The sequence below is a fragment of the Biomphalaria glabrata genome, chromosome 5 (assembly GCF_947242115.1).
Source record: "Biomphalaria glabrata chromosome 5, xgBioGlab47.1, whole genome shotgun sequence".
Taxonomy (NCBI): domain Eukaryota; kingdom Metazoa; phylum Mollusca; class Gastropoda; family Planorbidae; genus Biomphalaria; species Biomphalaria glabrata.
This window is the reverse complement of record NC_074715.1, coordinates 38,431,921-38,458,806: the sequence shown is the minus strand read 5'-3', so window position 1 is coordinate 38,458,806 and position 26,886 is coordinate 38,431,921. Positions and strand designations below refer to the sequence as shown.

The 26,886-nt window shown below is 33.5% G+C and overlaps 1 protein-coding gene and 1 long non-coding RNA gene across 5 annotated transcripts; both read right to left on the bottom strand.

The window, feature by feature from the left end:
* Positions 1 to 831: 831 nt before the first annotated feature.
* On the bottom strand, positions 832 to 7,134 carry LOC129926518 (uncharacterized). The gene is made up of 6 exons (XR_008778222.1): positions 6,872 to 7,134; positions 6,139 to 6,221; positions 5,936 to 6,013; positions 5,597 to 5,796; positions 3,993 to 4,112; positions 832 to 3,293 (listed from the first exon to the last, which is right to left on the bottom strand). It is a non-coding gene; the product is annotated as an uncharacterized LOC129926518 (long non-coding RNA).
* A 7,907-nt stretch (positions 7,135 to 15,041) lies between these two features.
* LOC106059255 (spliceosome-associated protein CWC27 homolog) lies at positions 15,042 to 26,850 on the bottom strand. Of its 4 annotated transcripts, none has more exons than XM_056029475.1 (11): positions 26,627 to 26,850; positions 24,644 to 24,778; positions 23,050 to 23,259; positions 22,456 to 22,698; positions 22,146 to 22,249; positions 21,951 to 22,020; positions 20,345 to 20,455; positions 20,025 to 20,158; positions 19,463 to 19,593; positions 18,272 to 18,518; positions 15,042 to 17,083 (listed from the first exon to the last, which is right to left on the bottom strand). In XM_056029475.1, exons 2-11 carry the CDS (start codon positions 24,683 to 24,685, stop codon positions 16,930 to 16,932), a joined length of 1,446 nt encoding a protein of 481 aa, XP_055885450.1. In that variant the 5' UTR covers positions 24,686 to 24,778; positions 26,627 to 26,850; the 3' UTR covers positions 15,042 to 16,929. The 4 variants fall into 4 exon arrangements, with proteins under 4 accessions (XP_055885450.1, XP_013072286.2, XP_055885452.1 ...); XM_013216832.2 differs by having other exon boundaries at positions 20,348 to 20,455; XM_056029477.1 differs by lacking the exon at positions 26,627 to 26,850 and adding an exon at positions 25,503 to 25,701.
* Between the last annotated feature and the right edge of the window lie 36 nt (positions 26,851 to 26,886).

Sequence of the window (26,886 nt, the reverse complement as noted above, 5' to 3'; positions counted from 1 at the left end):
GTTAGGGGGCCCAGATGAACCCTTGATGGAACCCTCATGGGGCCAGTATGGGGTAAACATTGAGGGGCCAGAAAGGGCTAACCACATGGGCCCAATTTGGGGGATGAACGTTGGCCCAAACGGGTGCCCTTAGGGCTGAGTCTGGGCTCAGTTAGGGGGCCCAGATGAAGCACTGATGGAACCCTCATGGGGCCAGTATGGGGTAAACATTGAGGGGCCAGAAAGGGCTAAACACATGGGCCCCATTTGGGGGATGAACGTTGGCCCAAACAGGTGCCCTTAGGGCTGAGTCTGGGCTCAGTTAGGGGGCCCAGATGAACCCTTGATGGAACCCTCATGGGCCAGTATGGGGTAAACATTGAGGGGCCAGAAAGGGCTAACCACATGGGCCCAATTTGGGGGATGAACGTTGGCCCAAACGGGTGCCCTTAGGGCTGAGTCTGGGCTCAGTTAGGGGGCCCAGATGAACCCTTGATGGAACCCTCATGGGGCAAACATTGAGGGGCCAGAAAGGGCTAACTACATGGGCCCAATTTGGGGGATGAATGTTGGCCCAAACGGGTGCCCTTAGGGCTGAGTCTGGGCTCTGTTAGGGGGCCCAGATGAAGCCCTGATGGATCCCTTATGGGGCCAGTATGGGGCAAACATTGAGGAGCCAGAAAGGGCTACCTCATGGGCCCCATTTGGGGGATGAATGTTAGCCCAAACGGGTGCCCTTAGGGCTGAGTCTGGATTCAGTTAGGGGCCCAGATGAGGCCAGTAAGAAATGACACTGAGCTCTAGCTGAAATGGCATAAAATGACATAAATAATTACATAAACAATTTACTAGTTGAAATTAATAGTTTATTGCATTATAAAATGTTAATGTTAGCAATGTTGTGAATGATAACATGAAAATCTATAACAAATTTATAAAGAACATAATTCAGGATCATCTACAGAAAGTATAAGTGCTGTATAAAAATTATGTTTAAAGCAAACAGTTTTGACAATCATAAAAACAACAAAACAACAACAACAAAAAAAAAACAACTTAGCTTTTGTAATTATGTAAAAAAAATATAAAAAAATAAAAGTAACAAAAAAAGTATTAAGTTGTTGGAATGTAAGCAATATGTACACTGAAATAAGTAAAAGCATATTCATTTAAATATTAATTGTAATAACAAATTGCTTAAAATGGCAAATTAGAAATAAGTTTTTAAAATATGGATGCTTATATTTTTAAAAATACAATAAGTACTTATTATACCATAAAATTTTTTAAAAAATATAATGGCTACCAAATTTATGAAATTTTAACATGTACAAAAGCTTGAATAGCCTATACAGAAACCTATAAATTATATATAGAATGTAATTCAGAATTATCTAAACAAAGTATGGGCCTGCTGTATGTAAATTGAAAAGCAAACTGTTTTGACAATCATGAAACAAATTTAAAAAAAAAAAATTAACATCAGATTATGTTGTACCGGTAGTTCTAAAGAAAAAATGACCAAAACAAAAATAAGCTACCTGTAACAAGTTTGTGAAATGTTAGCAATATAAACACTGAAATTTTAAAAACATACATTTAGAACATAATTGAACATTAAGTAAATGACTTAATTTGTTTAAAATGAAATAAATGTGAAACATACTTTTAGAAAAATACCAGTGCTTACTTTACAAAAAAAAATTTAAAAAATAAATACAAAGAATAATTAATAACCATAAATATATAAATTTAAACAAGTAAAATATAATTAGAGAATGGTGCTTTTTAAACAATAGGGTCTACATGCACAAAAACCCAAAGCTGAGTCTGTTCGAGGTAAATATTCTCAAGACCTCGCCTAATTTTAGATGATAATATTTCAAAAAAATATAGGTCATGTACGTTACCCAGTACCAAAGAAAAAGTGTGAGCTCAACAATGAAAACTATACATTTATATATACCGGTAGCTCATGTTTATAATTTCAACAAAATATTTTTTTCAATTTTGAGCAGAGTAACTAGCTGCACTATCATATTCATAATTTTTTAACAGTGAATATTCTATGTAAGTAAGAGCAAATGTTTCAAGCTACTGTTCAAAAGCCAGTAAACAACAATGATGCTCATATGGTACATCATCTGTAACTTACAACTTATAACCTTATGTTGTAATAAAAGTAAAGTTCCCCTTTTCAAACTTAGCATCTATAGGGCAGATGATGTTAAGGCCATCAGTTTCTTTGGCTAATGGTTAACAAGCAGGGTGTCATGTAGCTAGCTAAACAACTGTCTTTACTTTCCCCAGCTAAAATCAGGTACCAGTATCCATCAGAGTTAGGGTGTCTTAAAAATCCCAATTTTCACTGAGATTCTAATTCGGATCTGGAAGCCAAATGCTTAACCACTTAGCCACCATGCCTCCCTTATGTTGCTATAGCTGAACGAAATAATTAATGGTGAACATAAATATATATAATTAACATATGACAAAACTAATGTGATTGATTTGATTTGATTTGAGGCACATCGGCACAATTTAGGCCATGTCGTGCCTGCAGTCCCCTAAGGATCCCTCTCTCTCTAAACAACAAGGGCCAGATTCTATACAGTCATATCATTAAAATCAAGGTCTATTCAGTTAAAATAGTAAAGGTAGTAAAAATTTAAATATTTGGTAAAAATCTAATGTAAATAGTGCATGTTCACAAATTCATAAATCAGATCTTCGTAGATAGCCCCACTTCCCGGATAAAGCCCAGTACCTTCCCAGGGTGAACACCATCAAATAGTGTATTTAAATTAGAGACTCTAAAATATTTCGCCCTGACATCCTGGTATCTGGGGCAATCAACGAGGATATGTTCCACGGTGAGGCGAGAGTCACAGTCAAAACTAATGTGTATTTGAAAAAAGCACAGTACCAGTAATCAACAACCAAGAACCACTACATGTTTTATGTAATGCACCTACATAGTATGTTATTAAACTAACAAGATCCAGCACATGTTTAAATTATTATATTTACTTATTTCTTTGTTGTTAAGTCTAGATAGGTAGTTTTTTTTTTCCATTAGTCATTAGTTCTAATATCTGTAGTATGTAAATAAATTTGCTTGTGCATCTTACTTTTTTTAAACATTTATAAACTTTGATTAGGTTTGTTTGTAAAATGTTTTACATGTTTGGGATGTTCCTTCAGAGTTGAAGCCATCATCCTTCTTTTTTTACGATTTCTGTGCCATCACATGTGCCAAGTTCAAGTAATTTCTCTAAGTTATTTGACAGGCTTGGGTAACTAACTTGAATAATCTAAGAAGAACATAAAAAAAAATAAAAAATTTTAAAATATATTCCTATGATTTCAAAATGAAATGTTCATATAAAACATACAAAAAACAAAAACACAATGATTTTCACTTTTTCCAAACCAAAAAATGCTGACATTATCTATTCATGATTTGTGTATGCAGGCTTCATTAACTACTGTTTTTTCGCACATGTACATATCCTGCACAAGTTAAAAAAAATAATTAAAAAAAAATTTTTTTTTAATCTTACAACTCGTATCATATACCAAACAATCTTGCATCCATGCAAACGTGACTTGACGTAAACTAACAGTACATTAATTGTTGTTTATCTGTCCCTCAAGATGCAATTGAGCTTCAGTTGTTCCAACAAGTGATAACAGAGTTCAAAATTCTGTGAAATATGAGCCTACCATCATATGTATAAGTAGTATGTTTTTCCAATAGAAAGTCACTGACATAGTTATCTGGTGATGGTGGAGAAAACATTTCAAAACCACACAGCGAATTATAGGAATAAAGACCTAACAGTTTACACACAATGTTCATAAAAAATTAAAATACTCATGAGCCTCTTAGGTTAGGTTGACGCAGCATTTGATCAAGAAATGATTTGAAAGAAAAGTAACAATGCAATTGTGGCATAAAAAAAAAATATAAAGATTATGTTAGTTAAAAATATGGAAATAAAAATTAATACCTAATATCCATAATTTGGATTGAAAATTCAATACATTTATTTTCTGTTTGTGCCATGTCCAGTCCAGCCAAGTAATAATCCATACTATTGTTCTCTTAATGCTGTTTTCACTGGATAGATCTGTAATATATAAGATGAGATAAGTATGATTCTGCTGACACATAAATAAATAAATAAATAGCTGAATTATTGTTTCACATTATAGTTATAGGTACTTCGATAAACTGACCTAGATCCATTTTTTTTCTCTCCCAAAAAATGGCTGAAAAGTGTGTCAGCACATTTTACCCTTTTTTTAGGGGTGGTCATTTCCATCAAAGTTTTAGCACATTGTATTTGATTTGAGGACTAATTATGATTACTTTTTGTAAACATAAGATATCAGAGATCATTTTTATTTGCTTTTGAAGCCAATCTGTTAATTTTTTCTTAACAAAAGTTTATGTGAAAGTTGACATTTTTACAACTTTTTTCCTATAAAAGTTACAACAATGCTGTTTGCTACAATAATTTATCATATTATGAAATGTGTATATTTCAAATTTCATTAAATTCTCTTGGCGCACTTTAAAGATATTTGATATTAAAATTAACAAAGACAAAGAAGGGTAAAATTTTCTTTTTTAAATAAAATAAAAGTGTTTATGGTTACAACAATCTCACTAATTCTATTGAATTTAGCATGTTAATATATATCTGTGTGCTAAGTTTGAACTTTGTAGCTTGGCGCACTCTTTAGATATTAATTTTCAAAGTTGATGGTTAAAATCTATTTTTAGTAACAACCAACACTGTGATTTACTGGAAATGGTCAATTTCTGTCTATCACAAGCTATTTTTAGAAGCACACATAGAAATTTTTCATTTTTACAATCTAATTTTTAAAGCATTTAAATTAAGGCATTTTAAAATGATTAATTGCCAGTGCTCTACAAAAAGGTTAAAACTGTTTTTTTATGAAGTTTATGAAACTTATAGTCATTAAATTTTAGGAAATATTTTTCTGCGCAGTGCTATTTTCATTTATAAGAATTATCTATCTGATGCATATAAATAGCTATTTAAATACAGTAGAATTATAATTAAACAAAATAAAACACAATACAGATCTCTGATTTGTTTTATTTGTGATTTTTGGGCTCATATGATGACAAAATCACATATATTTTTATTTTTTGTCGAAGGCTTTTTTTTTTATATTTATTAACTTTTTTTCAAAGATTTTATTGCTTGGTCTTATTTTTTAAATTTATTTTACCAGAATACTGGTTAATGTAAAAGAGTGTGAAGTTTCAACCCCATATCTTTAAGACTTTTTATAATACAGTTAATTTAAGTTCAACTGTCAGTTGTTTCGGTCAGATTTTTTTTTTATTTACAAAGGCTAAAGAAGGCTAATTTTTGGCCACTAAAAATTTAATAACTTCCCTCACAATTAACTCAGCAATATACAATTGGTATCATTGGAAAGCATTTCTTCTCAAGCTCTATCTAACTAAATAGGTTCCATTGCATTGTGATCATTTTGAAATTTTTATCGAAGTACCTAAATTCACATTAATGATATTTTACATCCTAAATCCTACAATATAATATGGCCTTACCAAATTTTCATGAGAATCTTCATCCTTCAGTTTCACTTCTATTTCCAACAGTGATACATTATTTGCCATTGGGAAATTTGCTTCATAGTAATTCATACCCAATCCTGATTGTATTTATCTCTGCTTCTTTTAATTGCTTTCAATTGAAAATGAGTCTGTACTGCACTCAAATCTTTTCTCCAGTATCTCTAGAACATGTTCTGCAGACAGAAAATAAAATAAGTATTAAATAAATTTTACAAGTAAATCTAGACTGCTAATATAAATTATTCAGGAAATCTGGATCATCAGATTTGTATACAACATTTTTGGCTTGAAAATATTGTAAAAAAAAATTACCAGTTTGATCAATAACATCAATGGAGCTCTTGTCTCAACTTGAGTCTTGACTGAAAGTTATTTTCCAACATGGTCTACCTTGAAGAATATGAAAAAATATTAATATAGTAGCCTAAGTATAGTAATAATTTTTTTAAACTTAATCAATTGGTAATTATAATAAAATTGAGTAGTAATAATACTTTATATTTTAAATTAAATACCTGTACTCATTGACTCTTGGACAGATCCAGCAAGAAGTGATCATAGTGATGCCATCATTCTTTCACTCTTTGGTTCTGAGAGTCTGAAAATCATTTTTTTTAACATTTCAATTTTTTAAAATCAAAGTCACACATGAGAAATATTAAATACATAGATCTACATAAGGCATAAGCAATATAAAGATAAATTATAAATTCTGCACAACATATTGAATGACAAGATTATTGACTAGTTTCAGTATAGTTACAGTATAACATTGTTAGATTTGCTTCTACAAAAAAGTATACACAAATGTATTTATAGGCCTACATTTTGCATTTAAATTGAAAATAGATCTCAAGAACTCACGTATTTTAAAATATTAATTTTAATGGTTGAAGAATTTGGTTTTACTATCTTTTCTAAATTGACTTTCTAAATCTAATCTATTTAAGGTTCTAATAAACTGTGAGACACGCCACGGGATTCGAATGATTATAATTATTATTTCAAACGGCTTTCCTTGCGTCACTTAAAATAATTATTTGTGCCTAGTGACGGCCTAGTCTGACTAGACTTAAACTTAAACCAAAAAAGTACATTCGCAAACAAAAATGACATTAAAATTAAATGTAGATGTAGGTGTAGATCTAGATTTTAGATCTAATCTACTTTAATTTATCCAGACTTAATCTCTATAAATAAGTATAAAATAATAAAGTAGATCTAATTGTCTAATAAAATAAAAAGTACCTTTGCTTGACGCACACATTCCAAAGTTGTTAGAATAGAGTCGAGTTAATCACAAATCAACACAATCTTGAAGTAGATCTATGAGTACTAGATCTAGATCTATGACTGGAATGGGATGGTCATGGTGTTTGGTTCTGGCGCTATTTTTCTTAATGATGCAATAGGCTGTAGCCTATCATGTAGACCTGTCTCTGGTTGGTCAATTGTAAGTAAGCCACGTGACCGGGTAGCCTACACATTGACCAGCGGCACAGTCTTTCTTCCCCCCCCCCCAGGACTATAATCTTCTCTAATACTGCATGGGCGTAGCCAGGGGGGGGGGGTTCTTGGGGTTCAAACCAGGGGGGGGGACGGAATTAAGTGACTGATTTTTGCTTTCATTTTGTTTATTTTAGGTGAGATTTTAATACTAAATCATCACTTACCACAGCACAGCCGAGGCAGTTTTGAGTTAAAAACCCTCTACCAGGGGGTTTTGAGTTTAAATCCCCCTACCAGGGGGTTTTGAGATTTTAAAAACCACTATCAGGGGGTTTCGAGATACAAATCCCTCTACCAGGGGGCTTTGAGTTTAAAACCCCCTACAGGGGGGTTTGAATTTTAAACCCCCTACCAGAGGTTTTTGCAGTTAAATCCCCCTCTTCTATAAAACAAAACACAAAAATACAAACAACAGTCCCCAAATTCCAACAGCACAGTTGAGGAAGATTTTGATTTAAAAAAACCCATCCAAAATTTACGATAAACCCCATCTTCAATATAAAAAAAGCAAATTACACACTAAAAATTCTATGAGCGTAGCCAAAAGGAGTTTGAGTTTAACCCCCCTCCCCCTTCCAGTTGGGGTTTGAAGCTAAAAAGTACCTCTTCAATATAAAAAAAAAGCAAATTACACACTACAAAATCAATGAGCGTAGCCAAAGGGGTTTTGAGTTTAAATCTCTCTCCTCCAGATGGCTTTTTCTTTAAAGTTTAAAACCCCTCCAGATGGTTTTGAGTTTAAAATTCCCCTACAGAGCGTTTAGAGTTGAAAACCTCTCTCTTCAATATTATTTTAAAGCAAACTACAGTCACCAAATTCTATGATCGTAGCTAAATGGGGTTTTGAATTAAAAACAAAACAAAAAAAAACCCAGAGATTTTTTAGTTTAAAACCCCTCAACAGATGATTTGACGAAAAAACTTTCCTTTTCGATATAAAATCTAAAGCGAAATACAGGCATTTAATTCCAATAGCGTAGTCAAGAAAGGTTACACATTTCTACCAGTGGCTTGGGCTCCATTAATTAAGTGTGAATAGTCTTCTGCCGAAATTGAAAATCATTAAATGTGTCTCAACAAAGATGGCTACGACAGATTTTAGGAGTCAGTCATAGAGATCGGGTCTAAATCAAAGAAATCATATGCCGAACTGGGAGTCGAATCCTTAGTAAGGTTGTGACAGAGTGTCGCATGAGGTTTTGCGGGACATGTTTTCCGACAAAATGAATTACGCAAAATAAGAGTTGCGGAAACAGCTTGCCGGAAAATGCGCCCAACGGCGCGAGAGGGTCTAAGTCAGTAAGAATAGCACATTAGGTTTTTGAAATAAAACTTTTTAATAGCAAGATAATGCACTGTAGATAACTCAGAATATGCATTTTGTTGGCTTTCAATACCAGAAATAGTGCTCGGCGGCGGGGCTTCGCCCCGCGCTGGGGGAGCGCTGCGAACTCCCCCAGACCCCCTTGCTAGCAAGGGCGGGGAGTCTAAAATAAACAAAAAGGTCAGAATGTAATAAAGATTAATTATGTACACACACACACATATATATATATATATATATAATTTTTTTCCGCGGGGGGGGTAGGTAGGGGGGGAAAGCCCCCCCCCCCCCCCAAACCCTCCCCGAAAAAAAATCCTGGCTACGCCCATGTAATACTGTATTAGTAGTGTCTCTTGTTGAATATTTAAATTGTTTGTTTTATTAACTCTAGTATTTCGATACCATAAAGCAGTGTGCAGCATTTGAACAAATTATGTGAGGATGTGTTGGTTCATCTCGTGACCTCATCTACTTGACTACCGTACTTACACAAATCGCATTATAGACATTATAATTAACGAAGATGGTTCTTACAAAGTTAGATTGCACGATTTAAAATATGGATCTAATTAATTTTATATATATTTTAAATCATAAATATTCTAGAATGGGGTATACAGTAGATATTAGATAAAACACTGACACGTACATAGTCTACAACTATGGCTACAACACATTTGCATGCCTCTTGATTTTTTTTTATGCTCTTTATCTTCGTAGAATCAGTCATCGATAATATTTACGAACTATGCCTATAATGTAGTTTATTAGATCTGTCATGGAGCATGTATTTTGAGTCATAACTTTTTTTTAAATGTATGAAACTGAATAGCAAATCCTGTCGTTCATATCATGATCTTGCCAGTTATATCTTATACTTTAAAATAAAAATTCCTTGAATTATATTTAAATCATAAGATAGTTTTAGTTACGTGTTTCATTCTATTTGAATGTTATTGACCTAAACATTTGTGTAACTCATAAAAGAAAGAGATCACAAGGTCTATTACGTCAACAAAAAGATCGAGTAAAGAGGTGGTACGAAAAAGATTTACAGTGAGAGTCAGTGAGCCTTGACCTACTGACCATCAGTGTGCACACGTGTACTTTCTTGCTTGATAGCACGCGTTCTATGCAACGAGCAAAGAAAACGTCCAACACGTGTTAACCTAAGCTGATCTTTATTTGTAGGAATTTTACACGCACTCGATCTTTATAAATTGATATCTATATTTAAATATAACTGAGACAAACATTTAAATCAATATAAAAGCATTCTTATTAGTCATGTTTCAAAACGACTAAATAAATTCAAACAAGATTGGTAAAACCCCTATTGTTAATATTCTTTGCTTGTGTAAAGTTTGTTTACATTAAACATATCTACCGGTACTGGAAACTAGCATTATAGGCTACATTAAAACTTTTAAAATCGGCTTATTACCAGAAGATGCAATAAGAATTGCAAATAATTTATTTATTTGAAATCTAATTGAACAGTGCAACTATACACAATTACAGTAAATCAGATATCTGTATTATGAATGGTTAAAATATATTTAATACATGTTACAGATAAAACGTAAAAAAAAAAAAAAGAAACCAATGCTGTGCTTGTTTAACTGAATCTGTTGATTTTCTATGTTAACCTAAAACTATATATATATATATATATTTCCTGAGGTAGACGTGAAAATACATAACCCTAAATATCAATGACTGGTCAGTAAATACCGGTACCTTCCGCAATGATAGAAACCTACAAGAACGACAGATTCAGTTTTATTACTTCGAGAGGCGTCATTTTGTCTAGCGTTTCATTAGGTGTTAACTCGAGAAATCCAGCAGAGTGGGTAAAAAAAAAAAGAAGAAAGGGGAGTTAGAGCAAGGCTATAAAAGAGATCACCATGATGTTAATTCAACATCTGGGTCAGATAGACGTAGAGGCAGTGCGAATATGGTCACAGGGTGTTACATTACATGAGCAAAGTCAAAATGATGCCTAAGTGAAGGTCCATTTACAGCAAGTGTTGTAAAGTCACAAGTTGCTTTTTTTTTACTTGAAAAAATCAAAACACTCGACATCATATTAATCGCACATTTGTATCGAGCCATCTCATGAAAAATCTTGGAGCTAGGCAATGACCCTTTTTTTTAAAGTGTCACGTACTATATAATATTAGATCTAGAAATTTTAAATTGGCATATAACATGCATAGTTCATACACACGCGCGCTAACAAACATGCACACACACAAATATCCCACATATATGTCGTTATAGTGGTAACGTTTTGATCAAACTACTGTGAGAAGAATAAATAAAATATATAATATAAATCACTTTTTGACTTAATGACATATTGAATGTTATACCTGAAAATGACCTACAATCCAATTTATTTAATAAAGTATAATGTAAGATAAAATTATCACAGTTTAGAAATCAGCATTCTATAACTTTAAATTAAATGCAAAGAACGAAAAAAAAAGAAGTAAATCATATAGGAACCTATACACATTTTTATGAAAATAAAATAATTAAAAAAACAGCAATATTGTTTGTATTAATAATCTAAGTGAGTCTATCCGAGCCAACATATCAAAGTCATGGTTTTCTTTTTTTTCTTTTACCTCCCCTCGAGTTATGTTACGTAATAACTTTCTATGTTACGTCTGAGATAACAGCTAGACCGGGAGAGCATTCCTTGTCAGTAGGGAGAAAAGAGAGAGAAACTAGAGGCAAACTGAGCCCAGACTCAGCCCTAAGGGCACCCGTTTGGGCCAACGTTCATCCCCCAAATGGGGCCCATGTGTTTAGCCCTAGCAGGCCCCTTAATGTTTTCCCCGTACTGGCCCCCATGAGGTTTCCATCAGGGCTTCAACTGGGCCCCCTAACTGAGCCCAGACCCAGCCCTAAGGGCCCCCGTTTGGGCCAACGTTCATCCCCAAATGGGGCCCATGTGTTTAGCCCTTTCTGGCCCCTCAATGTTTTCCCCGTACTGGCCCCATCAGGGCATCATCTGGGCCCCTAACTGAGCCCAGACTCAGCCCTAAGGGCCCCCGTTTGGGCCAACGTTCATCCCCCAAATGGGGCCCACGTGTTTAGCCCTATCAGGCCCCTCAATGTCTTCCCCATACTGGCCACATGAGGGTTCCATCAGGGCTTCATCTGGGCCCCCTAACTGAGCCCAGACACAGCCCTAAGGGCCCCCGTTTGGGCCAACGTTCATCCCCCAAATGGGGCCCATGTGTTTAGCCCTAGCAGGCCCCTCAATGTTTTCCCCATACTGGCCCCATCAGGGCTTCATCTGGGCCCCCTAACTGAGCCCAGACTCAGCCCTAAGGGCCCCCGTTTGGGCCAACGTTCATCCCCCAAATGGGGCCCATGTGTTTAGCCCTTTCTGGCCCCTCAATGTTTCCCCGTACTGGCCCCATGAGGTTTCCACCAGGGCTTCAACTGGGCCCCCTAACTGAGCCCAGACCCAGCCCTAAGGGCCCCCGTTTGGGCCAACGTTCATCCCCCAAATGGGGCCCATGTGTTTAGCCCTTTCTGGCCCCTCAATGTTTCCCCGTACTGGCCCCATGAGGTTTCCATCAGGGCTTCAACTGGGCCCCCTAACTGAGCCCAGACCCAGCCCTAAGGGCCCCCGTTTGGGCCAACGTTCATCCTCCAAATGGGGCCCATGTGTTTAGCCCTAGCAGGCCCCTCAATGTTTTCCCCGTACTGGCCCCATCAGGGCTTCATCTGGGCCCCCTAACTGAGCCCAGACTCAGCCCTAAGGGCCCCCGTTTGGGCCAACGTTCATCCCCCAAATGGGGCCCATGTGTTTAGCCCTTTCTGGCCCCTCAATGTTTCCCCGTACTGGCCCCATGAGGTTTCCATCAGGGCTTCAACTGGCCCACCTAACTGAGCCCAGACTTTGCCCTAAGGGCCCCCGTTTGGGTCAACGTTCATCCCCCAAATGGAGCCCATGTGTTTAGCCCTTTCTGGCCCCTCAATGTTTCCCCGTACTGGCCCCATGAGGTTTCCATCAGGGCTTCAACTGGGCCCCCTAACTGAGCCCAGACCCAGCCCTAAGGGCACCCGTTTGGGCCAACGTTCATCCCCCAAATGGGGCCCATGTGTTTAGCCCTAGCAGGCCCCTCAATTTTTCCCCGTACTGGCCCCGTGAGGTTTCCATCAGGGCTTCAACTGGGCCCCCTAACTGAGCCCAGACCCAGCCCTAAGGGCCCCCGTTTGGGCCAACGTTCATCCCCCAAATGGGGCCCATGTGTTTAGCCCTTTCTGGCCCCTCAATGTTTCCCTGTACTGGCCCCATGAGGTTTCCATCACGGCGTCATCTTGGCCTTCTGATTTCGCCCAGACTCGACCCCTAAGGGCCCCATTTGGGCTTTCATTAATTCTCCCCAAAGGGCCAAGTATCTATAGCCTTATTGGGGCCCACAGGTCCTTTCCCTTACTGGTCCCACACGGATTTCACAAGGGGATTTTCTGGGGCCACTGACTGAGCCCAGACTCAACCATAAGGGCCGAGTTCTTCCCCCAATTGGGGCCCATGTGGTTAGTATGGGCAGGCCCAATTGGGGGTCCTTACCGGGCCCGAAAATTTTGCTATCAGGGATACAGTTATTGTATGCAGCGTTTACATCAGTTTTTATATTGTTCGTAAAAAATTTTCTGATAAATTTAAAATATCAAAAAATATAGTTTTCATTAAATATGTAAATAAAATTATTAAATCAAAAGAATCGTCCTTATATATTGTATAACAATAAAACACTTGTTTTTATTTCATAGCTATATACATATATATTAAAACGAAATATTTTAATGTAAAAAAAACAAAAAAAAAAAAAAACAAACAAACAAACAAACGAAGCAATAAAAAGTTTATATAAAAAAATAACAAAACATTCAATGAGTTTATTGTGTTTATAATGAAATGGGAGACTATCCGAACCAATTATATTGAGCTCTTTTTTTTGTCTCCCCTTGAATTTCATTACGCAACGAGTTTCCTGGCCGACGGTCTCGTCCGAGATAAGAGCGAGGCGGGGAGGGCACTCCTTGCCAGTAGGACGAGAAGGGGGAAGGTGGTGGGACCTTAACTGTATTACGCAAAATTCAGACCGCCAGCCGACGCCCAGCAGTGAAACAATGGGGCGAATCTCTCCATCCCCTGCTACTTACGGGCCCCATTCATCTAAGGGGGGTTTTGAATGGGCGCATGACGGGGTAGGAAAGGAAAAAACTGCCCCGCACGACTATCCGGTTCCCCGTGCGGGCCCCTAACTCAGCCCGGGCCTGAACAGGTAGCTTTGCTGGCTGGGTTGGCAGTTCAGTCATTGATTAATATGCATGACTAGATTAACAAATGAAATGCGTATCGAAGGAAGTAATTATATATATCTTTTCTTTTTTTTTTTTTTGAAGTAACGTCAGTAATATATAAGATAAGCTCTAAATCAGATGTCTAGGTCTAGACTCCAGAGTCTGTTAGATCTAGATGTCCATGTAGGCCAAATTATAATATCTATAAATACTCGCTAAATTATTAGATTTTAATTTGTATAATGGAGATATTGTCTTTTAAAACAATTTATTTTAAAAATGTTTTTCTTGTTACTTTTGCTTTATAAAAAAGTGTTATTGCTTTGTTTGAATGCATTTGCTCAGCCAAAAAGGAAATTCCAATTACCTCACAAACAATACTATCTACTAGACTACTAGACCTACACTCACAAATTAAGATTGCTTTTGACTGTTTTACAAAAAATGAAAACACATGTGAATAAAATTTGTATTGAACCTTCAAATGAAATAATTAAAAATTTCAAAATATTGATAAATATTGATAATAATAATGAGACTTTTTGTTGAGTCTGAAGATTAATGAGGAATTTCACATGACCTACATATTTTGTCACATCCAGCACAGACATAAACATAGTAAAAAAAATTTTTTTGATAGCCATAGTGATGAATGTGCCAGTCAGCTTTGGCTTTTATATATATATAAAAAAAATATTTGTCTTTTATAGTTAGAAAAATTCCATGATAAATCTTTTCCTACTTTGAAAAGAAAAGAGGTGCACTTAAGCGGTGTATAGATAAAATTGTATTTTCAAAATACAAACAAACCAATTACAAGGACTAAAATAAAACAAAATTGATGTAAATCAAATTTAATATTCAGTCATTCATAATATTGCCAAACTACATCAATAACAATGACATACTTAGGATTATATACAAATCATTCTTTTATATTTCAAAATTGGGTTTTATTTTACATTTGTGAAAAATTCATTCCTTATGATTCATATCATAAAACAATGGAAGCCTAGGACATATTTTCCTTTTTTGAAGGAACATCTGAAATATGTAAAACAAAATACAAAAAAAACCTAAAAGATGAATGAAGTTATCTCATACATTTAGTTGATTGGTAAGTTAAAAAAATAAATACACGAAGTTAAATTTTTAATAACATTAATTAATTCATAAAGACCCCGAAATTGATGATTCTTGGTTGTTTCTTTTCACTCACATTTATTTTCAATCCTAAAAACAGAAACATAACTTTATTTGTAAAAAATCTAGCCAGTGGCGTAGCTAGGGTATTTGATGCCCTGTGCAGCAGTTCCTCATGATGCCCTCTAAAAAAAAAGTTTTAAAACAACAAAAAAGTTTCTGATTTTGAAATAAAGCCAAATAAAGTGCATTCATAATTTAAGCATAGCTATTTCGCAAAGAATGGATTTTACAAAAAAGATAATAAAAGTGAATCTCACGTGCTTTCTCGCCGGCAAACTTTCGATAATGTTATCGAAATCAGTTTTTTCCACTTAGTCTTGTTCAATAGATGAAATTGCCAAATTAGATGAAATTGCCAAATTAGTGAGTCGTAAATTTGTCATCGTAGATTGTATGTATTTCTTCATCAAGTAAGTTTGGAAAAACTTCGCTTCCTTGCCACACTTACCAGAAAAGTAAAAAAAACCCCAAAAACATGCGAATCAAGATGGAAATATTCGGGGACTGACATATTTTGTATTTATAAAACTCTAAAACTCAATAGATTCTTGATTTGGAAGTTTGGAGACTTCTGGAGAAACTGCTACAATTACCTGACACCCCCAGACAAAATTCGATTTTGTTTACGTCGCTGGGAGAACCATTGAGATTGATATCCATCTGAGGATTCAATAAAGGCGACTAAAATTCCTATTTATCATGACGTTGTTCTTAATGGGTTATTATTTCATGAACAATACGGTCCAAGGAAAGTATTTCCATCAGTGGTTCTTTCTTGTGTGTTGATAGAAATTCTATCTTCATCTTTTTTCTCTTGGCAATTTTTTTTTGTGGCCAATATGCCTTTGAGGCTTTACATGACAATGTACCATAAAATTTAGATCAAGATTTTAAATATTAAGTGTACTGTGGAAAATAATTGAGAAATAATTGCTTTTTTAACTTTCTGTATGATTTTGTTTTTGTTTTCGTTAGTTTTTATATAACAAAAAATGCGTTTTTATTTTGTTGGGACATGTAGGCCTCTCATAGTAATTTGACTACAGGATAATACTTTGACATGGTACTGCCAAATGCCAATTCTTCTTCAACTCGTTCGTGCCCACAGAGTGCCAGACTCTGCTTTAAGAGAAAACGCACAATGTCCAAGTTTCTCTACAGATAATCTCTTCACATTTTTCCCTCTTGCTTATTTAAATCTTAAGCTTTGCTGTCATTATTGTTGCCTAGTCACAGACAAACTTCAAGTTCCCTCCAAGCAAGTGATGTGTGGCTGAGATGCTAAAACTGTTTGGCTACGACTTGGCCATCTTACAAGGGGGCTTGAGTTCAAATCCCGACTCTAGCAGGGTTGTGTTGGCTGAACGGTTGGAAAACCTTCTCCCAGATACCCCCTCCCCCATTTTCCATAAAAGAGATTGGACCATTACTAATTAGTAATAAAAAAACAACATTATAAACGTGTCTATTGCATTGAACAATGAAGTAACATCATGTAATGCTTCCAAAAAAAAGTGTAAAAGTGCGTTGCCTTCAGGGATTTTAACAAGTCTGGTAAAATTTGATTCAAGCTGGTCTACAGCTTACATTTAAGAATGTAGGACATTACAAATTACCAAAACAAATACATACATGTGTTTGTTTTTATTTGTGTAATTAAAATTTGTAGTTCTACTGAGAAAGTTTGTCCTCAGTTTGATGCCCCCCCACCACCACTTGATGCCCTGTGCGGCCCGCACCACCCGCACATTACAAATTACCAAAACAAATACATACATGTGTTTGTTTTTATTTGTGTAATTAAAATTTGTAGTTCTACTGAGAAAGTTTGTCCTCAGTTTGATGCCCCCCCACCACCACTTGATGCCCTGTGCTGCCCGCACCACCCGCACATTGCTAGCTACGCCACTGAATCTAGCAATACTAAAAGAAATTATTTCTTCTTAGTTTTATTTTTGCTAGCTTCTCTTCTTCTCTGTGTAAGTGGGTTTCTGGGGTCATGAATTTCATATCTGTCTGCATCAGCTACATTGGCATCTAGTACTTTTTTACCACCACCATCATCAAACTGGAGTTTATGCCTCATCCTATTAGACAAAAAATATCAACAATGAAAGTTAAAAATAAAAGTACATTAGGATATCTTTATTATAAATTACAGACGTTCATAAAAAAAAAAGAAGATAATTAAAATATGTTTTGGATGTAGCTGGGATGTTAAAATATTTCAAAAGAACATTAATAAACAAAACAAGGTTACAAGGGCCCCCCGAAGTGGTCCACCCAGGCAGGTAAAAAGGCAAGTTTCAATATTTTCACATCAGAATGAAATTCTATCAAAGAAAAATGACAGAGAAGAATGGAGAAAGAAGGCTGACAGATCTTGTGTGGTACCCCAGCGATCCAGCAGGCCAAAGGATAGGAGAATGTGAAGTTAGATGTGAACCTGGCCTAACTGATGTCTTAAAATGAATATCTAATTGATCTAATTGTTTTGTAAAGATCTCTTATTCAAATGCTCAAGAAAAAAAATTTCCGTAAAAATAATATATACAAATTCCTTTAGTTAAGTGTTCTTAGCTAAAGTATGGCACTGCAGTTCACGCGATAATATGAAAAAACTACTTTATTAATTGTTGTTTTAAATTATGTCCAACTTATATGCTTACTAAATAGATTTTTTCTCTTTAAAAAAACATTTTTTTGTGTGTAAATGTAGTAGTTAGTATGACAGAACTTACTTAACTTAGCAATACAATTGTAAACAAAAAATTTTTTGACAAAAATCTAAAACCATTTGCATAAATGTGTTAAAAATATGGTAAATAGTCATCTCCCCTACTAAAGAGCCTTCCGAGTTAGTTTGTGAATATTTGTAAAAGTGGTGTATTTTAATAAAAAAAACTGTTTGCATAAGTGATTTAAAAAATTAGATTTTTCGCTTTCAGAAAAGAAAAAAGTAGCCGTTGCATCAGAACTTTGAATGGTCTAAAATATTTTACGAGATCTAAATGGGACGGACAGACGGACAATCCACACAAAATTAATAGCGTCTTTTCCCCTTTCAGGGCCGCTAAAAAATAAAGAAATAAAAAACTATTTTAACATTTATCAGTGACAAGGCAAGGGAAAGTTGCATAGCAGTAAAGAGAACAAATAGTTTTGTTGGATTGGGTTTAAAGGGCAAAAGCTAATTCCAATTTTTATAATCACTACAAAAGTGCTATTAATTATCAGAAATTATATGACATAAGTGCTACTGAAGCAATAGTTACCAAGATAGATCACCGGCATCATCTTCTGGAACATCACTAATTTTTTTTGTTTCTTTATCATCTTCACCTTCAGAATCTGAATATCCAACAGAGAGCTGCTTAACAGAAGACAACTTGGACTGAAACTTCTCTAACAGTGCTAAAGTTTGCTCTTCACGACTTTGACCCGGTTTCTTTAGCATCTTCTTTTGTTCTTTAAAACGCTGGCGTTCCATTTTAAAAGATTCAAGGAAGTCAGGTGCCTTGTCTTAAACAAAAAAAAACAAGAAAAAATAAACACCAATAACAGGTCTGGACAAACATAGCACCAAATCACCAAGCCAAGAAGATAAAGAATAAAAAAAAAATTAACCTTCTTCAGAATGATAACTGAATTGTATTTTTTTTTGTCCTTCACTTCTAATGATGAGGAGTAACAAGCGGAAGGTAGAAAGAGAGTAACTTGATTGCTGATATATATTTGTAAAAAATAGTTTCAATGCTAAGGTAGATAATTTTTGCCAATAAATGTGAATTAATCAGAGAAGAGAACTAAGCACATACAATAAGCTTTATAAAATTTATGTCATTTACAAATTCTAGAAAAGTAAAATTTTTAATTTTGATAAAAAAAAGATGTTGAATATTTTTAAACTTTTGTATTTATAATTGTTTTGACTTAATTCAGATTTTATCTATTACTTAGCTGTCTATGAAAACATTGAAATTAGAAAATAATTTTAGTGAAAAAAAAATGTTAACAGATAATTATATCTCTCTCTCTCTCTCTCTATATATATATAGCTTTTATATAGCACAACTTTCATGCTTACAGCATACTCAGAGCGCTATTGTCCAATCTCTTTTGTGGACCAGTGGGGATAAGGGGTATCTGGGAGAAGTAGGCGCTAAGTAAACACAACTCTACTAGAGTCTGGTGTCATACCCCCATAATGGGAAGCCAAGCCAAGCTTAAGCATAATTAGCCTCTAGGCCACATATCCCACATATTAATTGCCTATGGATTTGGGTTGAAATAGATGAGAAGATAGAAACTAAACTATATCTTAAGTTTGATAGCTGGTCTACCTTTCTGTATAACAAAGTTATAGTTTATTGTTATCTCTGTACATTGACATTAGAAAACGTTTATGTTGTGTATATAGATAAGACTAGCTTATTAAAGGTTAATTTTGAAAAAAATCAGTTTGCCTTTTTCTTCTGGTTTGTGAGACTTTTCATCATCTTTCTCTGTCTTGACTTCTTTTGATTTTGTTTCTGCTCTTTTCTTTGAAGCTTTAATTTCTCTTTGAAGTCGAAGAGCTTCTTTCTTAATTTCTTCACTGTGATTAGATAATACATACATTTCTTAATCAGAATTGCATTACAAGAAAAAAGATGGATATAAAAATAAGTCTTTTATTTAACAGATAATTGATTGATACCAGTACTCTTCTAAAGTAAAAAAAAAAGACAAGTGCCCTTTTCAGACCTTGTGATCTATAAGATAGATGATGTAAAGGTCATCTGTTTCTATGGTCAATGAGGGTTTTATGCGGCTAGCATAATGACCAACAGCTTTACTTTACCCAACTAATGTCAAGCATCCATTAGAGTTGGGTGGACTCAAGGGCGCCCTTGAAATCCCCAAATAAAAAATCCCTGTATTTACAGATTTGAACCCAGGACCTCTTCTCTGAAGCCAAGAGCTTTACCACTTGGCCACCTTAGTGTTCTTGTATGCCAAAACAAAAAATATAGTAAAATTAGTTACTTTCTAATTTTTCTTTTATCATCTGTGTTTGGTGATTCCACTGTTTCTTTCACTTGAGCTGCTTCAGAGGGATCTTTTTTCAATTTTTTTCTAACTTCTTCAGTTCCAGTGCTTTCAACAGGCATACCATCCTCCTTTTAATTGAAAGAGAAAATTTATGCCAACAATAAAGAGAAATATTCACATATATATCTTGCTCTAAATAATTAACGTTTTATTATTACAAATATTGTAAACTTATTAGTCCCAATTTATTGATTTTTTCTCTATCAGACATGCATTTTTAATCTACTTTCAAGTAAAAAAAAAATAATATTTACAACCGGTGATTTCCTCTTTGAAGATGTCTTCTCGCTGTCTACTACAGGAACAGAGCTCAATAGAGGATCATCTGTTAAATCATGGCTGCTTTTACTTTTACCACTGAATTTCTAAAAAGAAAAATTCTATGTATTTTTTATTTTCATTAAAGGCTTCAAATATAATAAAAAGGAGTGATGTATAAACTTAAAGGACTTATGGCTAGATAATTTTCACTGACACATTGATTTTAAGTTCAATTATCTCATGAATTTAAAAAAGCAATATATATTGTAAGATGCCTAATCTGGGTCTGTAGAGTTTGTACTAATCGGAAGATTGATTGCGTGTATCTGTACCCATAGTATTACTCTTGAGTTCTTATTAACAGACTTACAGTTTGAGACATTTACAAGAAAGTTAATCAACAGACATAGATCAAATATGAATGTTTAATTCAGAACAGGAACGGTCTAATCTCAATCACTATAACAAAGAAGTTGCTCCTATGAAAGCCTAGCCTCAACTGTCTATATTTATCTATATCTAATCTACAGTTTTCTTTTAATCAATGTTGTCACAATTGCACGTTCACTAGCAGTCACCTAAAGTGCCTCCCTACAATCCTCCCCCCTTTTATTAAAAACAAAAAATTAATATTTTAATTAATTTTTTTAAAATGTTAACGTAAGATGTCTAATCTGGGTGTGTAGAGTTTGTGCTGATCAGAAGTTTGATTGTTTCTGTATGCATAGTATTACTCTTGAGTTCTTAATAACAGACTTACAGATCGAGACATATACAATAAAGTAAATCAACAGACATAGATCAAATATGAATGTTTAATCCAGCACAGGAACAGTAGTCTCAGTCACTTTAACAAAGATGTTGCTCCTAAGAAAGCCTAGCAACTGTCTAATTAACTATATCTAATCTACAGTCTCTCTTTGAATTAATGTCGTCACAGTAGCATGTTCACTAGCAGTCACCTAAAAAGTATTTCTACAATATTGTAGCAAACATGGTACACTTATCATATCAGTGCTCTAGAGTTGTAATATTTAGACTAAGACTCTCTTCAAGGGGCACTCAGACTAGGATGATAGTAGACAAACACTTTGAAGTTGAATCTTGATTGAAATGATTAATCTCTACCAGTAATTAGGTTCCTGTTATATATTTTTTTTTTCTCTGACCTTTGATTTTAAGTCAATGGTTTGTGTATTTATACAGACTCATCTATTCCAAATAGTTGTCATGTAATATGCTAATCAATCTATAATTCATTGTGTTGATAGTCTAGTTTAACCAGTATACAGACCCTAACATTTTTTAACATGTTCAGTATGCTGATTTTTTAGCCTTGCGATCACCTCAAAGAGGCTGTGGCAATCAAACAAATATGTGTGCTACACCAAACTACTATTTACCTACTTTTCATGGGAGCTCCAGTATAACCTTGTTACTATAGTTATAGTTATTATATTAGTCAGTCTTCATCCTTTTTTTTTTTTTTTTTGAAAGCATACAAATTGATCATGAATTCATTATCAAAATCATTGCTACAGTCTGTGAGTAAAACAACATTAAATACATGTATGATTGTATATTATAAAAAGATTCTACCTTTACAACTTTATATGTTTGCTCCTCATCTTCCTCTGCCTCTTCTCCGAATGACAACAAACTGAAATTTCTTTAAACAAAAAACATTAAAAAAATGAAACAAGAATCTAAATAAACATTTTTTTTTTGCTTAATAAAAAATGTTCACAGTTGTATAGACAGTAAATGTTAAATGAGAGGACAAAATGCACACACTTTGTGGCTTTAGATTGACTCTTGACTTTCTTGTCTTCTTCTTTCTCTTTCTTATTTCTTTTAATCATTCTCGGTACAATGTCATCAAAAGGATTAGAAAGTATCTGTGAATAAGATCAAGGTTAATGTCAAAGAAATTAAAAAAAAATTAAAATATAAATATTCAGAGGAGCTACCTGGTATAATAATGTTCATATTTTTTTTCCACTGTCAATATTTTCATTTGAGCAAAATTTATTTCTTTTCCAATGTCTTTCTAAGCTTTTCATTAGATCAAATGATAAATAATGTTTTATCAATATGTCTCTACCTCAGTACGAATGATAGTTGGTGGGAATGTTGGTCTTTCAGTATCATCAACTTCTACATCTTGAAGTTTAAGCATATTAAATAATGTAGGGCCAGTAACTTTTCCAAAAATTGTATGTTTATTTTGCAGCTCGGGAGTTTGATTCATCGTAAAGAAGAATTGGCTTCCATTATCATTTGGTCCTGAATTGGCCATTGCAACTAAACCTCTTCTGACAAAACGCAGCCTTGAATGGAATTCATCCTAGAAAAATTTTAAAACAAAGATCTATAAATATATCTAATTAAAAAAACAAACAAACAAAAAACAAAACAAGACAACTTAACAGTTTTATCAAAAATGTTTATACATCACTACAAAAGTATTTTTAAAAAAGGCAAATCATGAAATAGGACAAAAAAATAAAAAAAAAAAAAAAAAATTTAAACAAACACATTTAAAGACAGAGTGAGTTGATAAAAGCATTGTAAAAAAGTTAACAAGATCTGAGTTGTGTTTGGCAAATGCAACCAAGGATTTTTATGAGACATATACATAGACATATACAGCATCACAAACCTAACAAATGTGAACAAAATAATTTTAACTTCTTACTTTAAAGGGTGCTCCATAAATGGACTCTCCATCTGTTCCAGTCCCTGTAGGATCTCCTCCCTGGACAATAAAATCTTTCACTACTCTGTGAAATATTGTGCCATTGTAATAACCTTCCATACACAGTTGCACGAAATTGCGGCATGCTTTTGGAGTTTCTTTTGACCATAATTCAATATCTATTTCTCCAACAGATGTGACAAGAAGAACCTTTACAAACACATAAAGTGGAAAAAGAGCATTATTAAAAACTGATATAAATTTCACAAGAAATTTTGTGAAAATGTATTTTGTTAATGCTAGCAGATCCTTGCATATAAAACTTAATAACTCAATGAACCCTAACAATGGAGATGCCTATCTTGGTTGCTTACCTGAGGTAGATAAAACAAATCCGGCTCATTATAAATAATAATTTAAATCTTGTTTACTAATCTTTACTATTGAGTCTACTCTTGTCTACTATACCCACTCAATCTGATCATTTACTTCTTATAGACTTGTCAAAGATAAAATAATCTAATCTGAATGCCCCCAACTTGCTGATTACCCTCTCTTTGAAGCCACCAGTTCTTGAACTGGATGCTGACCGATGTAAATTATGCACAACAGCAGAGCTTTGCGAGAAAGGATTTGAGCATTTCAGACTTTACTCAATTAAAGTTTGATGATGATGATGAATTATACTTTGGTTAAGGAAGGATGTACAGCATTGGAGAGCTTATCGCCAAGGTGCGCTATAAGAGTCTGTACACATAATACAAAACTAAAATTTTTATTTAATTTAACCGACTCCAAAATCCTATCAACCTTATAAATAATACTTCCAATTAACCCTATTCTAATTTTAATTCTAATTTTTCTAAAATTTTTCATGTTCCATCCACTATTGAAAAAAAGGTTTAAAACAAATATTTTTTTTGGCTATTAAAAATAAAATTAAAACAATTGTTATAATACTAACAATTTGTCTGTAAGCCAAAAATAAAATCTAATTTTAATAAAGAAGCTTAAACACACATTTATGTATACATATTTAATAAAGAAGCTTAAACACACATTTATGTATACGTATTTAAAATAAGAAAATTAAAAAAAAAAAGACTTAAGCAAAACAAAACAAAAAAATTGAAATAAAAGTGTTACATAACACATTTTATAAAACTATCCTTTATAGCCAATATATATAATAGAATACAAAAGATAAATTCTATAACAATGTTTTCTTTGTACAGACTTGCATCAAACTGCACATTTACATCACTATTTAAAGTTCATTTCAGAAAATATTTACAATGAACGAAATTCAACATTGGACAATGATCACAACAAAAAGGAGTTTTAATAATAATTCTTAAATACTGGCTTATATGTAGAAGACAAATGTAATGCCTCTAAATAATGTAGAAGATGGGGAAAATAGAAGAAACCAAACTTTATTGCCTTTAAAATATAATTAATTTTAACAATGATATTATATATATATATAGTATAAGTTTTTCTCAGAAAAGCCATTTAATCTGGTGCTAAATTTTTAAAGATTCCTACAAAGCCAATTTGTAAACATTAATGAACACTTTCAATTACAATTTACCTTTCCTTTAGTAGGTGGCTCCTGAATGTAAATGTTGCTCATGATCCAACAACAATGGGACAATATGGCAATGAATAATGGGAGTGGGAAACTAATCTACAATTACTGTGATAGCTTACACATCAAAATGCTCCACTGAAAAAGAATTTTCATATATATTATATTTATAGATCTTAATTATAGATTAGAAAAATAAAAAAAGTTAATTAATTAATTTTGTTCTTAACTTTAATTATGCCTATTTTTTGTGTTTTGTTATTGAAGATTTTTTATAGGCCTAGTTTGTCAATAATATTTATAAATTACTTACAGTGAATTCCTAATTAGGGATCTCTCTCTCTATATATGTGCTTTTTATGTAAAAAAAATAGGTGCCGGTACTCAGTGATTAGCAGTAGTTGATTGCCTAACTTTTAACAACTAAAAATTAATAATATACGTTAATATACAAGAAAAGTAATAATTTTTTTCAAAAAGGTGCTGGTACGCAATACCGGTGCGTACCGTCACAAAAAAAGCCCTGTATATATATATATATATATATAATGTGTTTCTTAAACTTTTAATGCTGGTGCCCCCCCCCCCCCCCAAATGAAAAAAAAAGAAAAAAATTTCCTTCATCACCCTCTAGCCAGATGGGGACTGGGAGGAGAACTGAAGACTCTCACTGTAGGGTTTAGTAGGGTTTTAAGAATATAATGAATAGGGGAAAAGAAACATAAATATATATCATTATAACCCAACTTTCAGGTTGTAGAAATATATTATTATATTTTTCTTATAGTTAGAAGTGCTCATGTTAAAAAATTCTAAAATAAATAAGGGTTAGATAGATGATGAAATGCTATCTTGAACTCACTATTCCTCCTGGTAAAAAAAAAAGTTGAGTTGTAGCTCTAATTAGGTCAAAAAAGGAAGCAACACACTGTCCAATTTTTATTATGTGAGGAACATTCGAGATAATATTGCAAATGTAAATCTGTAATCCTCATCTTTGTGTTTAACAAATAAAACATATCTTCTCAAGGACCTTTTTCTTTTGTTGATGCATAAAATTCGTTACCATATAATATATAATATGTCCATAAAAGCCAGTTTGAAATTGGTAAAAAAATAAGTCCCAAAAGTAGAATGTTGAGAGATCAATCTGTTTTCCGCCATAAAGATAAATGTTCTACAGTCACAATAATTTCTACCATTTTTCTGACAAGAAATTTTTAAAGAATCCAGGAGTTTTGAGTCAATATAAGTAGACTTATAATATTAAAGACATAATATTATAAGAGTCTAGAGTTCTATATAATATTATTATTATATTATAGATGATAATACAATTCTTAGGCTTAGGTATCACTACTTTTAGTACTTAGACACCTAGAGTATTACTAGACTAAATCTAGAATCTAGAAGACTAGATTAGACATCATTCTTATCTTATCTTATAAAATACAGAAGTTACTTCAAAAAAGAAGATAAGAAGATGATTGTAAATGTCCAACGCATCATGCATGTTAACCAATCAGACCGATGACTTAAATTCTGCCAGGTCATTGGTTTTCCTGGCTGGCTCAGGCAACCCATTCCATGCTCTAATAGCACTATCTACTAGAGGGAAGAATTTGTACAAATTTGTCCTAACTTATGGCTTTCATTACTTATAGTTATGATTAGTTAGTATATCTAGATCTAGTCCTAAATTTGTAGAATTTAGATGTATATTATACAATAATGACAGACTCTATATATTAATATATAAAAATACAGTTATTACAGTGTAATAATATAATAATTTAATATAAATATGTAGATCTATATAAAAAATAATAATTACTATATTATATCTTTATCATATGATAATAATATTATTTTAATATAATAATATAATTATATTATATATGCAATAAATGAATAAGGCAATGATTATCATTGATTATCATTATGATTTATGCCAAAATTAAAATCATTAATATGTAATATGGGTACCGGTCGACATTTCGGAAGTAATGTAAACCCTAGAAAATATCTACATAGATTTAAATGTAGATTAGAATTTTAGTTTGTTGATTTAGCCTACAGATTCTAGATCTTCTAGACCTAAGCCTAATCAATACTAGATCTAGAATCTAGATCTAGATATCTAGATCTAATGCTGATCTCAAATATTGTTACAATATTGTAGATTCGCGTTTTGTCTACAAAAAAATATGATCCATATTTTTGGATTTCATTAGTGTTTTAAACTG